We start from the raw sequence: 18,860 nt of genomic DNA, 5'->3' as shown, positions 1-18,860 counted from the left end.
CTATACACCAAGGAGAAGGAATGCCCTACAGCTGTACACGTTCATCTGAATAAATCTCAGAAACGTAATAATGAGTGAAAAGGCAACTCACAGAAGAATAAACACGGTATGGTTCCATTTACATGAAATTCAAACATTTGCAAAACCAATACAAACCTAGGTAATACAACTACAAGGCAAAGCAAGGGAATGATTCAGACATCGCAGTGTTTTCTCCACCTGGGAAGGGCACAGCGGGGGCTTCAAAGGAAGTGGTCTCTATTTCTTAAATGGGGGGAGGGAGGGAGTTTATTTTATAAATATTTTCTTGCATCTCTTTACTACTTAATAAAAACAATAGAAAGCAGAGGAGGAAACAAGAAGTCGGCCAGTGCTTCTGTGCAGCACCAAGTGCCAGGCATGCCACATTCCTAACTGTTAAGAACTAGCAATTGAACATGCTATTTGGGGAAACAAGAAGTCCTAGCAGCTCAAAGCTCTGTGGGTATGGACAGGGCCTGTCAGAAGGTTGGGCCTCTCTGAGGGTTCCTGGGCAACAAGCCTGCCGTGTCACTGGATGACATCTTCCCCACCCAAGGCAGCATCTGTAGACTTTCTCACTTAACCCCATTTTTGGTCCAGGCCCTCATCCCCCACCCTCCCCTGAGACCCCAAGCTTCTTCAGGTGGCCCCCACCTGTACCTCAGAGGGGTAGTTGCCTGGCTGCAAGGGGGCCCTGGGTGGGGAGGGGCGACCTAGCTGCTTCTCATACAGACTTTGGGTCAGTCCCTACTATCAGTCCCAAACCCTGCCTTCTTGGTGCCAGGAGTTTCTGAGCCTCTCCAGGGCTCTGGGGCGCAGTTTGGCTGCCTCTCGGCCCCTCCCTCTAAGAATTAACTTCTAATTCTCTGCTAAGAGAGGAAATGAGCCTCCTCTTCCCATCTTTCAGAATGTCATCAGGCTCTCTGGTCTACTCGTTTCCCTTCTAGTTTCTTTATCCTTGTGGATATATATGTTTTATGTCTTTACTGTCATTTTAGATTTTAAAAGGAAACAGGTAAACCCATATGTTTAAACCTGCCACATTTCACTGGAAGTCTGTTCACTGTATTTATTTATTTATTTATTTTTAAAGATTTTATTTATTTGACAGAGAGATCAGAAGTAGGCAGAGAGGCAGGCAGAGGGGTGGGGGGAAGCAGGCTCCCTGCTGAGCAGAGAGCCCAATGCGGGGCTCGATCCCAGGGCCCTAAGATTATGACCTGAGCTGAAGACAGAGGCTTAACCCACTGAGCCACCCAGGCGCCCCTGTTCACTATATTTAAATAAAAACGTTTAACAGGGAGCTCCCGAAGGGCCCAGAGAGGAAGAGCTTCGCCTTCTGAGCAGGATCCCGCCAATGCCTGAACATCCCACCTGATTTCTCTGCCTCGATTTTGCTACTCACTTACCTCAGCCCAGCAAGGGTGAAGGAGAAAGCACAAACATCTGGGTTCAAATCCTGACTCCTCCATTCACTGCCCCATGACCTTACCACATCAACTCTCGTAACTGCTGCCCCCGGAACCGGTTTAGCCCGAGAGGCACAGCCCGGTGGAGATGCTTCTTGCCGTAAAGCACTGAACCTGAGGATGTTGGATTCTCGTTCCCTGGTCACTATGCGCCGCCCTGGTCTGCTGCTGCCCCAGACCCACCACACCAACGCCACAGGAGGCAGAGCCCTAGCCCCTTAAGCTGTCAGGCATTCTGTGGTTCCCATGCGTGGCAATCAGAGGAAACCAGAAAGAGCAGCCCGGGCAATAGCGAGGGACCAGAAACCCAGAAAGATGGAAGGAGTCCAAGAACCAAGTGGGCACTTTATTAACCCAGCAAAGGGGTGACTAGGCTGGCCAAGCAGCCCCTTACCAAACCATCCACTCTACTCAGGCGGCCAACAGAGGCAGAGCTGCGGGACTCAAGCCCTGGATACCGGAGTCCAAGCTGGGCAGGGGCAAGGCCAAGGATGGGACTGGAGGCTGGAGTTGGGCCCAAAAGGAGTTAGAAGCCCCCGTCTCCTGCTACCTTCTCCCTGAACACCTCTGACTCTTCCTGGAATCAGGAAGCCACGAGGCCCATATCTGCTGCCGTCTGGAAGGTGATCCCATCCCCAGGCAGTGGGGAGGCCAGGAAGGGCCAGAGCCAGACGAGAACCCAGCGGGGCCCCAGAGCCGCCTGCAAGTTGTGGCAAGGGCCCAGGTCATAAGAGTGCTGGCCCCGAGCCCACTCCCACGTGGTCTGGCCCCGCAGCAGCAGCATCCCATGGAAGAGCAGCCCAGCCCCACACAACAGTGCGCCTGCCACACATGTGTCGGTCACAAAGGCCAGGGCAAACTGCGCCAGAGACACTCTGCCTGAAAGGAGAAAGCAAGAGGGTCAGGGGGCAGCTGCGGGCCCAGCCCTCCCAAAGCCCAGCTCCTGCCCTTCTTCCACTCCCTACCCTCCGCCACAAAGCAGGGCTCATTCCTCTGCTTAGCAAAGCCGAGGGGCTCCTCCCTGGCCAGCCCACGCGGCGACCTGGGTAGACGCAGCCCCTGCCCAACACCCGACCTGCATTCGTCACAAACCTGTGAGCACCTCCCACGTGCTAGACGTGGTGGCAGACACCAGGAGGAACGCGGACACCAGCTCTGGCCCGAGTGTCTTGCTCACAGACAGACAGATGGCTTCTCACTTAATTACGGATGGGATGTGTGTTACAGGGGAAAGAGCACCTTCCGGCCCGCAGTGAGCACTACGAGGCTGCTGAAATAATGACCTACAGGCTGCTGTCATTCTGCTCAGTGAAAGAAGCCAGGCACAAAGGGCACATAAACGATGTCACGTCTGTGAAATGTCCCAAACAGGCAAATCCACAGAGACACACACGGGCTGGGGGACTCAGGGGGAGTGGGGAGTGACTACTGATGAAAATGTTCTGGAATTAGACAGTGGTGATGGCTGCACCACATTGTGAATGTACTAAATTCCACTGAATAATATACTAGGAAGGGGTTAAAATGACGAATTTCATGTTATATGAATTCCGCTTCATTAAAAAAGAGAGGCTATGTGGGGAAATGCCAAGTGGACTTCGGAGGCTAAAGGAAGTAGATTTCATCTGTTTTTATTAAGTGACATCTTGGGTGGTGTCTGAGGACGTATTTGCTAGGCAAAGAGGGGAGAAATCATTCTGTTTGACGGTCGTAAGGCAGGATGGGGAGGGGCCTGTGAGAGAGTGTGTGGATGGTTCTGGAAGCTCCAGCGAGAAGCCCAACCCCAACATCCCAACATGCAGACATGCAGGTGGTTGGCATAGACGGTTCCAAGACCCGTCAGAGTGTAGAGAGGGATGGGAGCAGTGCCACGACCTCAGCATCAGGAGACCAGGACCTTTGGGACCCGATCAAGAGAAGATAGGGAAACCAAAACTTTAGGGAGAAAACCCTGCAGTATGAGCTCCTGGAGATGTCCGGGGTACAGCCTTCCAGGAAGTGGGAGGCCAGCAGTTTTATGTGGCAGAAAGGTCTCATGAAGCAAAGAGACCTCAAAAGGGTCCTCTGGGCTTTGTGGGGACTAAGGCATTCTCAGGAGGGGGAGGGGGGCAAAAGCCAGTTTGGAGCAGGTACAGGAGTCAGTGGGAGGTGAGGAAAAGCAGCCTATGAGTCCGGGGAAGTCTTTCGAGAAGCATGGCTGCTAAGAGAGGAGCCAAAGGCAAGAGCTAGGGAGGAGGAGGATGTGTGGGGACGGGAGGGTTTGTACATGTGGGAAAAGCCAGTGGAGGGGGACCGGGTCGGCAGGAGAAAAAGCAGGCCACAGTGAGGCTTCCAAGCAGGGACAAAGGGCCAGACACCAGGAGAAGCTGGGGGCAGTCAGCCTGGCTTCGGATCTGAGGATGGGACAAAGGACATACCAACTGACATTTTCTCTGTGACGGATTGAATTCAAGGGAGGTGGGGCCTTGGAGAACAGGAAAGTGGGAAGGTTGGAGCCACAGTCATTAGGGGGAGCAAGCTTATGAGAAACCAGCATGGCCAGGCACGAATGAGGGCCAGCTGGGGTCAGCTGCCATGAATGTGACATGGGACCAATGGCCACAAAGTACCAGCTCTCAGCACCCAGTGGCAGCAGACAGAAGACAGAAAGGTACCATGGGAGACAGAGCCAAGAGGGATGAGATGTTGGCAGGAGAATGGTGGAAATGAGGGTTCTAGGCTGGATGCGGGGGCAGGGAAGAAGGCAGGCGTTGACGGACAGAAAGGTGAGGGCCGGGAGCTCACAGGGCAGGCGTCCTAGAGTGTAAGAGTAAGAGCCAGCTGGGAGAGGAGGTGGGGAGCAGAGAAGGAGGGGGACCGGCTCATGGCATGACACACTTTGGCCTCTGAGGTGTAGGGTGGATGTGGGAGTGGGTGAAGGAGATCAAATGGAGAGAAGGTCCAGAAGCTGAGCAACTGGGGCACTGAGTGGGCCATCCGCCCAGACTTCCAGCCACCCGCGATTTCTACAGGGCCCAGGGCTTGAGGAGACAATGGCTACAGAGAGGTGGGGTGCAGGGAAGTATAGCCCGAGGGCCTGCGTCTCTGCAGAAGCAGCGGGTCATCGAGGAGGCAGAGGAGGGCTGCTCAGAGAGCCAGCGTGGTCACAGCAAGAGACTGACAGCCCCATGGGGCCTCCCAAGGCCTTCCCCAAACCCCTCCGGGCTGCAGGGAGGGGCCAGAGCCAGGCTTGGAGAGGATGAGGAGACACGGCCACTGTTCAGAGTGATCAGGGAGGATTAACTGCGTCATGCAGAACATGGCCTCTCAGTCAGCCTCCTGATCCCTATCTTCACCTCCCAACTTCCAAAGACTGGAGCTTCCCTCTGCCTATAACTTTCACTGGCTCCCCAGTGTCCAGGCAAGTCAGGGCTCTCTCTCCTCATACCAGCATTCAGGGATGGTCTCCACCATCCAGTCTGAAGCTACCCCCTGCCCAACCTCCATGCCTTTGTTCGGGCTGCTCCCCTCACTGAGAATGCTCCCTCCCAACCCCAACACCACCCCCAACTCCCACCAGTCCTTCCTTCTCTGCCAACACCTAGAATCCTTGCCTGATTCTCCTAGCCAGAACTCTGTACCTGTGTCAAGGCCCTGTGTTTTACGGTACTGCATAACCAGTCAAATCCCAAGGCTGCCCTCACCCCCCATAAATGACATTGGAACTGGGTCCCCAGGATGTAACCAGGAGAACCAGCCAGAAATCCCCTCCCCCACCAGAATGACCCACTGCAAGGGCCTCTGCCTCTGTGGGTGCCTCCCAAGGTCCCCACCTGTGAGCAGCATGAGCCAGGGCAGGAGGAGGAGGGCGGCGGTGTGCAGGGGCGCGTGGGCTCGCAGGAGGGCAGACAGGGCCGGGCCCAGCAGCACAGAGACGTGGAGCAGGACGCCTGCTGCGTGAAGCAACAGGCACAGGAAGGGCCGGTAGTTGCGGAATCCCACGCAACGGCCCAGCAGGCGGCAGTGGTGATCCCGACGAAGGACACAGACGCGGCAGGCGGAGCAATGCCCACTGCGCGGTGGCACCTGGCTCTGGCACTGGTAGCAGTAACTGCAGGGAAGGAACCACAGCGTCAGTTCCGCCAGCAGCTCGGAGTGCGCCCCATCATGCCCTCTCAGCCTCGGAGCCCACCCTGGGGAAACAGGCACAGCCACTGCCCTAACAGCCTCAACCCCATCATTCATAAACGCAGGCCGGACACCCCTTCCTGGGCCCTTCCAGCTCGAGCACTGAAGGTGCCAGGGCTCTTGCAGCTCGGACAGCCCAGTCTTAAGGCCTTTCTCTGGCCTCCAACATCCGGGAGCCAACTTCTCACTTCCTCCGTGGTCACCACATTGGTCCAAGTCACCATGAACTCTCCCCTGGATTACCGCATCAGATTCTTAACTTCTCTCCCTGATTGATCCCAGCTCCGGTTCCTCCTGGTATCATCTCACCCCGGCAGACAGGCTGATCTTAAAAATCTAAGTCGTGGGGGCGCCTGGGTGGCTCAGTGGGTTAAGGCTCAGCTTTCGGCTCAGGTCATGATCTCCGGGTCCTGGGATTGAGCCCCGCATTGGGCTCCCTGCTCAGCTGGGAGCCTGCTTCCCTTCCTCTCTCTCTGCCTGCCTCTCTGCCTACTTGTGATCTCTGTCAAATAAAACCTTAAAAAAAAGAAATCTAAGTCGTGTCCTCCTCCTCTTCTCAAAACCCTACAATCTGTCCATCTCACTGGCAGTGAAACGCAAAACCTTCAGTATCCTACAGGGTTTCTATCTCTACCCTTCCACCCCTCCCTTTCACTCCACACCAGCCATACTGGCCTTCTTGCTGTTCCTGGAACATGCAAGGCACATAACTGCTTTGCTCTTTGCACAGCTTTGCTGTTCCCTCTACCTGGGATGCTCTCCCCCCAGATTCCCACATGGCTAACTCCCCCACGTCCTTAAAGTCTTTGGTCAAATGCCTACTTTGACTACCCTATTTAAAACTGCAACCCGGGGGACGCCTGGGTGGCTCAGTTGGTTGGACGACTGCCTTCGGCTCAGGTCATGATCCCGGAGTCCCGGGATCGAGTCCCGCATCGGGCTCCCGGCTCCATGGGGAGTCTGCTTCTCCCTCTGACCTTCTCCTTGCTCATGCTCTCTCTCACTGTCTCTCTCTCAAATAAATAAATAAAAATATTAAAAAAAAAAAAAAAAAAAACTGCAACCCGGACACCCTCTACCCTGCCCTACTTTTTGTTTCCATATCATCTTCTAACATTCTACGTAATTTCCTTATTTATATACCTATAGCTTATGACCTGCCCCCCACCCCGCCACTGGAATCACCTCCAGGAGGTCAGTAATCTATTCTATTGGACCTCCAGTGGCCGGAACAGCACCTTGCACATAGTAGGTGCTCACTAAATATTTGTAAGTGAATGAATGATATTTCTTCTGGATCTACCATCCCAGACTGTAAGAGTGTTCTGGCGCTAACAAGCGGATCCTATTGTAATCTGGTTCTAACAGCTTCTGGTCCTAGGCTCCTGCTTCCCCGACCCCAACCCCCAGCTCCCGCGCCCCACTCACGCCCAGCCCTGGCCCAGACCGCGGCCGGCCAGCATCACGCCCCGAATGCTAGGGTCCGAGCGCAGGAAGAGCCCCACGTTGCCCAGCAGGTTGAGCAGCTGGAAGACGGCCAGCACTAGCTGCAAGGCCCGAGCCAGGGGTCCCAGCGGGGGTGGCCCGGGACCCAGAATCAGTACATAGGCCAGCTCCAGGCCCACAGCCGCGGCCCACAGCGCGGTGAGCACGAGAGGCAGTCGCGCGGGCGCCCCCTCCGCGGTCCGCACAGCCCAGGGCTGCCCCATGGCTTGGACCCACCCGCAGTCGGATCCCAGTACACCGCCGCTTCCGTATTGGGGCGGGGATAGTGGCAGACGGACGCCTGCTACACCAATAGAAGCTCCGAACGGAGCTTAGCGTCACGGGGAGCGCCGGCAGATGCAGACATGTGATTGGACGGCCGCAGGAGCCTCGGGGAAGCTTATCCCCCTGGCGCTAGAGCCTGCAGGGGTTGCTCGTTGTGGCCACGCCCACCCACTGAGCCCCGCCCCCGCCCCCCGCAGAAGCCCCGCCTTTTGGCCTCGCTGGCTGGTTTGGAAGATTGAGTTGCAGGCTCGGTGCCGTCGGGGTTTCTCGGCTCAGCACATTCCCCCTCAGCCCCCAGCCGCCCCGATATTAATAGCCCTGCACCCGCTCATCCGGCTGGCCTGGAACCCCTCCCCGTGCTCGAGTGTCTCCATCACCCCAGAAAACATTCCAACAGGTCTGCGCCTCAGTGTTTCTGACTGTGAAATGGGGATAGGGTTCTCTGTTTCCCGCCTGCGCAGCGCAGAGAGACGGTCAGGAGGACTAAGGCGCAGCTTCTAGAGCGGCCTGCAGTCGCTACTATTATCTTTATCTCCGTTGTCCACGTGAGGAAGCAGAGGAGCGTGGCTTTCTCACGGTCACACAGCGCCCAAGAGGCGGCGCGGGAACGGGAACCTCGAATCTCCGCCATAGAATCCACCCCAGCGCCCCCAAATCCTGTAGTCCCTGGTCCCAGGGCAACCACTTGCCTCGTCCAGACCCGAGCACCCTCGCCCCCATCCGGCCCCTCCCTCCTCCCCCATATTTAGCGCGAATACGATCCGGGGCTGGGCCGGGCGCTACTTAACGCGGCCCCGGTGTTCCGGAGAGCGCCGAGCGGTGCGGAGCCAGGAGCCCTAGCAAGATGATGATGGTTATGCAGCCCGAGGGTCTGGGGGTCGGGGAGGGGCCCTTCGTGGGCGGCAGCGGGGGCGGCGAGTACATGGAACAGGAGGAGGACTGGGACCGCGACCTACTGCTCGACCCGGCCTGGGAGAAGCAGCAGCGGAAAGTGAGTGCTCACCCATTTTCAGATGGCAAAACTGAGGCCTGAGAAGCCGGGCGATTTGTCCCTGGCATCTCGGCAAGTTGGGGGGCAGAGCCCGTCTAGACCCAGAGTGCCACTCCCTAGCCTGGGCTCTGCCCATCAGTCCTCCACTGTCTCCCAGAGCTGGAAGAGAGGGGTGGGAGCCCTCGGGAGGGGTTTAGGATAACAAGGAGAGTTTCTCGGGTCCCCATCTCCCAGGAGTTCATTACCCTGGACGCACTGTCCCACTTCTGCTGGTGAAAAGGGGTTGGGTGAAGCCCAGGAGATCCAAGTTTGGGGAGTGTGGGGAAAATAATCTTTCTTCCCGGACCCCCAACTCTCTAGTTGAATATCTTAGACCCCACCCTGAGGACTTGCAGCGGCAACTAGTGGACCTGGAGTGTGGGGGAGGAGAGAACCATCTCAGAACCTGTCCGACTCTCTCATCTCTATCCTCTCCACCCTGGGGTTCATTGCCACCCATCCCAATTGTCAAATGAGGAAACTGAGGCCCAGAAAAGGGCAGAGATAGGACCCAAATCATATACTCTCAGAAAACAGGGCTTCCCTCCCCAACCTAAGGGTCTTTGCCCCTTGCTTGCCCCTCCCCCACTCCTTCCCAAGATACCCCTCCCCACCGCAGGGCCCTAAATCTGCTGAAAAGGCCACAAGGTCAAGGAAGAGGGGAGCCCGGGTCCCCTTACACAGTAACCTGACTCTCCGGCCAGATGGACTCTTTGTGCTGAGGCAGCGGCTTGGGGGAGCTGGAGTGGGGCACATGAGCAGCTGCTGCCCAGGCCCAGCCTTGTAGGGCACTCAGGCCCCCTTCCTGATCTATTTTCACTCCTAGACTTTCCCAAGTGGAGGGGGCAGGACACCTGGGTTCCCAAAAGAGAAAATGATCCAGGCTGGAGTGAGCAGACTTGGGGGAGTGGCAGACCAGAGGGAGGGAGAACTCTGAAGTCATTAGACCCTGCAGAGCCTTTGCCAAGAGTGTGTGACTCCAGGAAAGGGGCAGGGAACAGGAGCGCTCAGTGGAATTTGCAGGATCTGAGAATCCTAGGATTTAGAATCAGAGCACCTCTGCTGGGTTGGATGACAGGAGATGACCCCAGAGTCCCGGAGGCTCAGCTGACTAAGCTGGGGTGCCCCCAGTGACATGCTTCCCCTTTGGCTCCTCCTGCACCTGTCTCCAAGCAGGGCTGTGGTCCTTGGGCCTGGAAGTCTCCCAGTGATGTCATCCCTGCCCCTGGCTCCCACCGCCATCTGCTCTGCAACAGCTCCTACCCCCACCCCACCCACCAGGTTTCCCTCAGATCCAGGTCCGCATGCCCTTCATGAGACACATGCTAGCCTGTAATTTGCCTGCATCGTTTCACAAAATACCAGGAATACCCTTCCAACCCAGCCTACAGCCACCCACTTCGTCCATTCATTCAACGGCGGCACAACCTCGATGTTCCGTAAATTTATCAGCATCCCTGGAAGTTAGCCATTCTGGAGTTTCTTTCTCCTCCAGCCTGAGTATGTCTTACTCAGCTTAGCCCCGCTCTACCCCTGCCCTTCCACCCGTGACTCGGAGCGCTCCCTCCTGCTCCTGCCTGATCCCGGAGTCCTCTTGGTTCAACCTCATTCCAAAACATTCATTCAGTATCTCTTAGGGAGCTCCTCCTCTAGGCCAGGCACTGTGTCAGGTGTCAAGACTTCAGCAGGAAACAAAATAAAGCCTCTGCCTCAGGAAGCTTACACTGCAGCGAGGAAGAGTGTTTCTGTCCCATCCCTCTGACCCTGCCCCATTCCCCTCCCTGAAACCCCTTCTCACCCCTCCCTGCCAACCCCCCCGCCATGCCACCTGCTCATGTCTCCCTCCTGCTCTCCCAAGCCATTTGCCTCCACTCTGCCACCAGAAAGAGCTTTCTGCAACTCAGCTCTGCCCACCTCCCTCTGCCCAAAATCTTCCCTGATGCCCTGTTGCCGTCAGATCAAGTTGAAACTCCCTGGCTTAGCACCCCAGACCGTGCATGACCTGGCCCCTGCTGCCCCTCCGGCCCGCCTCTCGCCTTTTATATCCCAACACCCCCAGCTTCATTCCAGCGGCGCCCAGATAGCTGTCACCCCACAAACCTAGCAACTGTTTCTCAGCGCCGAGCACTTGCCTGCGTGGCTGCCCCTGCCTGAAATGCCCTTGCCTGCCCTTCTCTGTCTGAATAATTCCTGATCTTCCTTTGCAGCTCAGATCAAATATGAGCCTTCCCCCAAGAGGTCCCCTGCCCGTTTCGCAGAACCCTTCCCTCTTCTCCCTGACACTAGTCTCTCCCAGCATTTCTCAGACCAACATGACCCTTTGATTGACCGTGAGCTCCTTTAGGGCAGGGACTCCATCTCATTAAGTCCTGTTTGACATGAAAGAATGCGCTTTCCTCCACCATGGAAGCCCCACCCGGTCCTGCCTTTCCCTCTGCTTTATCTAGAGCCAGAGCGTCTCAGACTCCAGGGTTGGAGGGAACTACAGAGAATCCCTGCCTTCTCCCGTGCTTGGGTCCCCATCAAGTAGTGCTCAGCACTTTCTTGTACACCTCCAGTGACGGGAAGCTCACTCCCTTTCCTTAGCAATGACAGTTCTTCAAGAATTTAAAGCATTATCTTTCATGTCCAGCTTCTAGGGCAGCAAAGAAGCTGGTCTCAGGGAAAGAAGCTGGCTGAGGGAAATAATCCCAAAGGACTTCCAGGCCATCTCCCAGGATTAATTGCTTTGTGGTGGGGGAATGCTCTGAATTCTAGAATCCTACCCAACTGGAGGAAGAAAGACCTTGGGACATCATGAAGTCTGGCCAGTTAATTGTACAAATGAGCCCAAGAAAGGGCAAAGTGTATATTCCAGGTCACAGTGAGTGAGCGTCTCAGCTGGGCTTGGAGCCCAAGGAGAGACTCTACCAAGCACCTTACAGCTGATAGCAGAATGCAAGGTTTGAGGGTTCGGTAGGTTGGTGGAGCTGGTGTATCAGGCTGCAGGTCACCCTGATCCCCAATACTCACAGAGCTGCACAGCAGCCCTCGCATCCCAGATGGAGGCTGAGGCTGACTCTGGGGAGAGGGGAAGGGCAGTCACCTCCGGGAACTGGGTCAGGCTGGTCCTTGTGTCCTCCATGACTTGGAAAGATCTTGCACCCTCACATTCTACTTGGAGGCCAATTCACAACAGCCCCGGGAGGTCTGTGGGGCTGAGAGCACAATAATGCAGGTGCACAGTCCTTCAGGCAAAACCCTCAGAACTGGGTGTGCTTCAGTCCAGGATAGTTCAGGCGTTAGAAGGGCAGTGTCCCTCCGCCTCGGCCCACAGAGGGTCTCACACTTTGGAGTATATGCTTTACAGTTTTCTAAAACCCCCTGCAGGGCTTAAGACTGGCCATAGCTGGCATGCCCCAAGTCCAGACTCGGACCTGTGCAGGGCCTAGAGCCCATTTCTCCTTTTCCAGGAGAACAAAGACTCAGAGAGAAAAAGGGACCAGTCCTAGGCACACAGCACGTCAGCGGCTGAGCCAGGACTTGACTCTGGGGCCAGCGCTCTCAGCTCGACCCCAGTGTCCTCTAGACCCAGGGCTAGGGTCTGAGTGCTGTCCTCTGCCCCCAGACCTTCACTGCCTGGTGCAACTCACACCTGCGCAAGGCCGGCACCCAGATTGAAAACATCGAGGAGGATTTCCGCAATGGCCTCAAACTCATGCTGCTCTTGGAGGTCATTTCAGGTAAGGATGCAAATCAAGGCACAGGGACCCTAGGCCCTAGGGGAATCCAGGGAGCAGGGGGAAACATGATAGCATGAGGGGACCTTGAGGGGGAGGTGGAAGTTTGAGGACAGTGTCTTCAGCTTCTTCTTGTGACTTTTGGCCCCTGACCTCTCCCCTTGACACCCAGGAGAGAGGCTGCCCAGGCCAGACAAAGGCAAGATGCGCTTCCATAAAATCGCCAATGTCAACAAGGCCCTGGACTTCATTGCCAGCAAGGGGGTTAAGCTGGTGTCCATCGGTGCTGAAGGTGAGGAGGGGGCAGGAGGAGGCCCGGGAGGGGAGCAGAGGGCCATCCTGACATCAGCCTGTCACTTCTGGGAGCCTGTCTTCTCAACTGTGGGGGTAACCATCTGAGCCTCCTAGGAGGGACTGCTAACTGTGCCCGGGACTAGCAGGTGTTCCATGATTGAACACTGACTAGGTAGCAGCTCTGGCCTGGGGGCCAAGGGCCAAGGCATGGAGCATGGTGTGTGGCGGGGAGTGCAGCTGAGGCAGTACAGGCCTTGAATGCCAGATGGAAGTCATGCACATTTCCCGCCCTGCAGAGATTGTGGACGGGAACCTGAAGATGACCCTGGGCATGATCTGGACCATCATCCTCCGCTTCGCCATCCAGGACATCTCTGTGGAGGGTGAGTGGCAGGGAAGCCAGGAGGGTGAGAGGGCTGGCCCAGACCCCTCCCCAGCTGACACTTATCTCCATCCCTGCCCAGAAACCTCCGCCAAAGAAGGCCTGCTCCTGTGGTGCCAGCGGAAGACGGCGCCCTACCGCAACGTCAACGTGCAGAATTTCCATACCAGGTCTGTCTGCGGTTGGCACACGTACATGGGCCTCTGCCAGGCTCTACGGCACACGCCCCGGGGGAGGGGCCCTCACAGCCAAGGTCCTGGAATGGTGTCTGCGAGTAGGAGGACTCGGTTGATGTTGAACTGAATCTGGGTGGGGAGGGAGGATCCCTGAGGGAGGGCTCCTTGGAGACATCCCTAGAAGGGCGTTTCATTCACAAGGAACCATGTGAGCAAAAACCTGGAGCCCCACAACATCCAGCTAGTGGTATGACCCAGGCACAGGGTATGGGAAGGAATCATGATGAGCTTGGAGGAGATGGTCCAAGTCTGGTAATGAGGGGCCTCTGGTGCCAAGCCGACGAGCTGAGACTCTACTTCATCTTACTGATGAGGCTGTCCTGATGGGGACCCTCCTGGAGTAAGGGGAGGACGGGCATCAGCTTGAATCCAGGCCTGATCCCCCTTCTCTCCGTCCAGCTGGAAGGATGGCCTGGCCCTCTGTGCTCTCATCCACCGACACCGCCCCGACCTCATTGACTACGCCAAACTGCGCAAGGTGGGCCTCGGCCACCCCTAGCCCTGACTCCCCAGCCTCTGTCCTCAGCTGACATTTCACCTGTCCCTGCTCCAACCCACCTAGGATGACCCCGTTGGCAACCTTAACACTGCCTTCGAGGTAGCGGAGAAATACTTGGACATCCCCAGGATGTTAGATGCAGAAGGTGAGACAAAGCCCCGTCCAGGCAAGGACTCCAGTTACAGACCAGAGGCACAGTCCACCCTCTACCCCACCCGCCTCCCCCTGCCCCTGCTCTTCCCTCCTCAGTCCGCCCTCTAGTAAAAATTCCTTCCTGTCCCAGACCGCCCTCCCCAGGAGCCCTCTCTCCTGCCCCCTGCCCCTCTCCAGCCAGTGGAAGCAGCCCCTCCTTCCCCTTCCCTGGGGCGCCACCCTTTGGTTCATACCTCCATCACCTAGCTCACCTGGGAGCATGGGAGCTCCTTAGGGGCAGGTCCTGCCTCTTGTCCTGCCCAAGCAAGGCTCTAGTCAACTGAGGCAGCAAATATTTTCTGAGCACCGACTGTGTCTGGTGCCCTACATGTGTGGGCACCAATGGCTGAGAACTTGGGGAAAAGACAGATGGATGGACCCACAGAGCGATGGGAGGGTTGGAGACACGAGGCAGCGTGGGCTGCTGCTTCTCGAGGCCTGCCGCATCTGCTCACTCACCCCATAGAGGACAGATTCCTGGGCCCTGGGGCAATCACAGAGGGCTTCGTGGAAGAGGTAGATACTGGGTTTGGGGTAGCTGGCAGCTGGTGGCTGTGACTAGATGTCTCCACCCCTCCTGTGTCCAGGGAGCTCTCTGCCTGGTTAGGGGTGTGAGCCCCTTCCCCAAGCCTGGCTTTGGCCAATACATACCCCACATCCCCTAGACATCGTGAACACCCCAAAGCCTGATGAGAAGGCCATCATGACCTATGTTTCCTGCTTCTACCATGCCTTCGCCGGGGCTGAGCAGGTAAGGGGGCTCCGGCTGCTGTTGCCTGGGCTGAGCGTGTGGACCGAGGGCCCAACCCTGGTGGCATCCCAACATTGGGAGGTGCTGGGCCCCACGTGGGTGGGAGTGCCACTGTCCCAGCTGCCTAGACAGTCTCTGGGGAACCCAGGAGCAGAGGCATCTGGCCTGGAAGCTCCCTTCTCATCTAAAAAGACGTGCTGCCCTATTTGCACAGACCCAGGTTTTGAGGGTTAGGGCGCCTGCCGCAGCTTATTCTAGTGCCCACCTTTTCCGACTCCCGCGACAGGCAGAAACGGCCGCTAATAGGATCTGCAAGGTACTGGCCGTGAACCAGGAGAATGAGAAGCTGATGGAAGAGTATGAGAAGCTAGCCAGTGAGGTGAGATGAGGCCAGAGAAGGCCCTTCCCCTTCCCACACCGGTGGTCCCCCAACCCTGGCTGTCCTTCCCCCACTTCTGGCTGTCCAAGCTCCTGGTCATTCACAGATTCACTCACCATTCATTTGTTCACTCTTTCCTTTATCCATTCACCCATATTTAGGCATTCTTCTGGCCCTTTGCTCTGTGCCAGCCTATATTGGTCCCTGACCAGGCTCAGAGGTTGACATCTGCTCCTTCTCTGATTAGTGGGAACCCCCGTTCTGCTTGGGGCCTGGCCTTCTGTCCACAGCCCGGGTGTGGGTGGGTGAGAGCCGGGCGGGGCGAGCTGGCCAGCTCTGATCTCTGTGCCGCACCTGCCTGGCCGTGGCAGCTACTGGAATGGATCCGCCGCACAGTATCATGGCTGGAGAACCGCATGGGCGAGCCCAGCATGAGCGCCATGCAGCGCAAGCTGGAGGACTTCCGGGACTACCGGCGCCTGCACAAGCCGCCCCGGGTGCAGGAGAAGTGCCAGCTGGAGATCAACTTCAATACGCTACAGACCAAGCTGCGGCTGAGCCACCGGCCTGCCTTCATGCCCTCCGAGGGCAAGCTCGTCTCGGTGAGCCACCCCCACTCTGCCCACATCCTCCGGGTGACATAGGGCTCTGGGTCCCCATCTGTACAATGGGCAAACCATGCTGGAAGGCGCCTCTGCCTGCCCCACAGGACATCGCCAACGCATGGCGGGGGCTGGAGCAAGTGGAGAAGGGCTACGAGGACTGGCTGCTCTCGGAGATCAGACGCCTGCAGCGGCTCCAGCACCTGGCGGAGAAATTCCAACAGAAGGCCTCCTTGCACGAAGCCTGGACCCGAGGTAGGTACACCTCATGGGGCTTGAGTCTGTCCCGGGGTGGAAACTGGTATGTGGGGGGGGTGTGGGTCTGACAAAATGCACAGGTCAGGAACAGGTGTCCTGGCAGGAAGGTGGGGACCTGTTTTCTAGAACCACCCTGACTTGCTGTGCAGCCGAGTCACGGCTCCTCTTTGGGTCCCAGTTTCTCCATCTGTAAACTTGGGCCCCTGTCGCCAGGCTCCAGCCTTCTGTAGGTCTGCTCTGATTCACTGGTCATGTAGCATTTTGTTTGTACCGGTGACAGGTGAGTCCCCAACCCTAACAGCACTTATGTTGGACTCAGCATATCCATGGCAGGATACTGCGGGGGGGTAAATACATCACTCCATATGAAAGCGTCCATTCTGTCTTTTATCAGGGATTAATCCTACAGATAAGTGAGCCCTGCCTAAAAATAACAAACAAACGTTAGTAATGGGGCGCCTGGGTGGCTCAGTGGGTTAAAGCCTCTGCCTTCGGCTCGGGTTACGATCTCAGGGTCTTGGGATCAAGGCCCTCATCGAGCTCTCTGCTCGGTAGGGAGCCTGCTTCCCCGTCTCTCTCTCTCTGCCTCTCGGCCTACTTGTGATTTCTGTCTGTCAAATTAAAAAAAAAAAAGTTAGTAATGGGTTATGGACATGAAGGTTACCAGTGGTCTGATATAAACAAGAACTCCTTAAGTATACACCTGTTTATGGGACTCCGAGGAGGTTTCTGAATCTTTTTTTTTTTTTTTAAGTTTTTTTTTATTTATGGGGCGCCTGGGTGGCTCAGTGGGTTAAAGCCTCTGCCTTCGGCTCAGGTCATGATCCCGGGATCCTGGGATCGAGCCCCGCGGCGGGCTCTCTGTTCGGCGGGGAGCCTGCTTCCCTTCCTCCCTCTCTGCCTGCCTCTCTGCCTACCTGTGATCTCCGGCTGTCAAAAAAATAAATAAAATCTTTTTTTTTTTAAACAGACGGAGATCACAAGTAGGCAGAGAGGCAGGCAGAGAGGGAGGAAGGGAAGCAGGCTCCCCGCCGAACAGAGAGCCCGCCGCGGGGCTCGATCCCAGGATCCCGGGATCATGACCTGAGCCGAAGGCAGAGGCTTTAACCCACTGAGCTACCCAGGTGCTGCGGTTTCTGAATCTTTAAGCCTCGTAGCATCTCTGCAAAATACAGGTGCATTCCATAAATAGTAGGGGCTGCGATTATTATTATAATTATGGTTTTATTTGTGTAATGTAATTCATTCTCATAGCACTTTCACATTCATCATTCATTCATCCAACAAGTATTCCTAGAAGGTCTACCAAGTGGCAGGCACTGTGCCAGGCTCTGGAGAACCTGGTGAGCCGAGGAAACCAGGTCAGGGGCTCCCTGGGCTCAGAGTCTTTGGGAGGTAGTTCACGATCCTGGAAGGCCCAAAGTGTACCAAGGGCCACCGTGAGAGGTGTGGGATCAGGGACGCTGACGTCATTTACAGGATTGCCCACGACCTTCACTTTATCACTCTGGCATGGCAGAGCAGACCCCTAGGATGAGCTGGGCAGGTGTAACCACCTGCATTTCGCAGATGAGGGAGGACTCTGCACGGTCGCCCGGACTGCTCCAAAACCCAGCTCCCGCCTTGGCTGCTGCTGGGTGACCCTAGCCGGGCCTCTCTCCGAGTAGGGAAGGAGGATATGCTGAGCCAGCGCGACTGTGAGTCGGCCTCCCTGCAGGAGGTTCGGGCGCTGCTGCGGCGCCACGAGGCCTTCGAGAGCGACCTGGCTGCGCACCAGGACCGAGTAGAGCACATCGCGGCGCTGGCTCAGGAGCTCAAGTAGGCGTGGCCTGCCTCTGGGCCTGCCCCCCGCCCCCCCCCCCCCCCCCGGGGGGGGACAACTACCTTACCTGGCTTTGCCCCTCGCTGCCCTGTTCCCCACTGCCCTACGCAAGACTTCGTTCTTCCCAGTTCAGGAACCCTGCCTGGGTGCCACGTCTTTCCCCATCACCACTTGCTCTGCTCCTCCTCCCCTAACCCTGTCCCCGATGCGGCCCCCACACTCTTCCCTCCCCGTTGCCCTACCCCCACGGCCCTAACCTGGTGGCCCCCTTCAGCTGCGGTCCCTGGCCTGCTAGCTCAAAATCTCCCCACCAGCCCTGGCTTCCCCACCTCCTCCTCTAAACCCGCCCCTTCTCGCATCGTAGCACCCCCCACCCCCCACTGACGCTCCACAAGGGACTGGAGCTCAGGACCCACGTGCGCCCCCTACCCAACGAAGGCCCTGGAACCCCCACCTCTACCCCCCAGGAATGAATGCCCTGTTTCACCCACACCTGCCTGCCTGGCTCCCTTGCGCCCTCACCATCTGGCGCACAGTTTCCAGCCCCAGGACGGTAGTCTGGGAAATCTAGGCTGTGGTCTGACCCCCTCCTCATCCCCTTTCTGGCCCGCAGTGAGCTGGACTACCACGAGGCGGCCTCCGTGAGTAGCCGCTGCCAGGCCATCTGCGACCAGTGGGACACCCTGGGCACACTGACCCAGAAGAGGAGGGACGCACTGGAGGTGGGTTTGGGGGCCAAGGAGCTGGGGGCTGGAGACTAGAGGCTGGTGCGGGGCCAGGTGGGCGGGCTGCTGACTCGCCATCCCTGTGGCCCCTAGCGGATGGAGAAGCTCCTGGAGACCATCGACCAACTACAGCTGGAGTTTGCCCGGCGGGCAGCGCCCTTCAACAACTGGCTGGACGGGGCCGTGGAGGACCTGCAGGACGTGTGGCTGGTGCACTCGGTGGAGGAGACCCAGGTGGACGCAGGGTTCCAGGTTGGGGGGTGCTGGATGGGGTGACAGGGAAGCGGGCCTCGACTCCCGTCAGCCCTTTCTTTGGGTGCCTGGGGCATGGAGATGAGAGGGTGCCCGGCGGGCAGCGCCCTTCAACAACTGGCTGGACGGGGCCGTGGAGGACCTGCAGGACGTGTGGCTGGTGCACTCGGTGGAGGAGACCCAGGTGGACGCAGGGTTCCAGGTTGGGGGGTGCTGGATGGGGTGACAGGGAAGCGGGCCTCGACTCCCGTCAGCCCTTTCTTTGGGTGCCTGGGGCATGGAGATGAGAGGG

The 18,860-nt window shown here is 57.3% G+C and overlaps 2 protein-coding genes across 3 annotated transcripts in view; one reads left to right on the top strand and one right to left on the bottom strand.

The window, feature by feature from the left end:
• Positions 1 to 1,810: 1,810 nt before the first annotated feature.
• On the bottom strand, positions 1,811 to 7,400 carry LOC111150288 (zinc finger DHHC-type containing 24). Its single transcript, XM_022507739.1, has 3 exons — positions 7,086 to 7,400; positions 5,303 to 5,580; positions 1,811 to 2,369 (listed from the first exon to the last, which is right to left on the bottom strand). Exons 1-3 carry the CDS (start codon positions 7,364 to 7,366, stop codon positions 2,074 to 2,076), a joined length of 855 nt encoding a protein of 284 aa, XP_022363447.1. The 5' UTR covers positions 7,367 to 7,400; the 3' UTR covers positions 1,811 to 2,073.
• Positions 7,401 to 8,203: 803 nt separating this feature from the next.
• The window catches only part of LOC111149655 (actinin alpha 3), a 13,616-nt gene continuing 2,959 nt past the window's right edge, over positions 8,204 to 18,860 (top strand). For both annotated transcript variants that reach the window (XM_022506854.1, XM_022506855.1), the window contains exons 1-14: positions 8,204 to 8,418; positions 12,065 to 12,179; positions 12,349 to 12,468; positions 12,767 to 12,853; positions 12,935 to 13,022; positions 13,488 to 13,566; positions 13,651 to 13,732; positions 14,445 to 14,530; positions 14,817 to 14,909; positions 15,281 to 15,511; positions 15,619 to 15,766; positions 17,437 to 17,587; positions 18,205 to 18,313; positions 18,410 to 18,550. In XM_022506854.1, coding sequence (XP_022362562.1) covers positions 8,272 to 8,418; positions 12,065 to 12,179; positions 12,349 to 12,468; positions 12,767 to 12,853; positions 12,935 to 13,022; positions 13,488 to 13,566; positions 13,651 to 13,732; positions 14,445 to 14,530; positions 14,817 to 14,909; positions 15,281 to 15,511; positions 15,619 to 15,766; positions 17,437 to 17,587; positions 18,205 to 18,313; positions 18,410 to 18,550 — 1,677 coding nt within the window. In that variant the 5' untranslated portion in view covers positions 8,204 to 8,271. The remainder of the gene's footprint in view (positions 8,419 to 12,064; positions 12,180 to 12,348; positions 12,469 to 12,766; positions 12,854 to 12,934; positions 13,023 to 13,487; positions 13,567 to 13,650; positions 13,733 to 14,444; positions 14,531 to 14,816; positions 14,910 to 15,280; positions 15,512 to 15,618; positions 15,767 to 17,436; positions 17,588 to 18,204; positions 18,314 to 18,409; positions 18,551 to 18,860) is intronic.

This window comes from Enhydra lutris, unplaced genomic scaffold, assembly GCF_002288905.1.
Source record: "Enhydra lutris kenyoni isolate GAN:26980312 unplaced genomic scaffold, ASM228890v2 scaffoldscaffold22, whole genome shotgun sequence".
NCBI classification, from domain to species: Eukaryota; Metazoa; Chordata; class Mammalia; order Carnivora; family Mustelidae; genus Enhydra; species Enhydra lutris.
The sequence above is the reverse complement of the archived record's forward strand: the minus strand, read 5'-3'. Positions and strand labels throughout refer to the sequence as shown.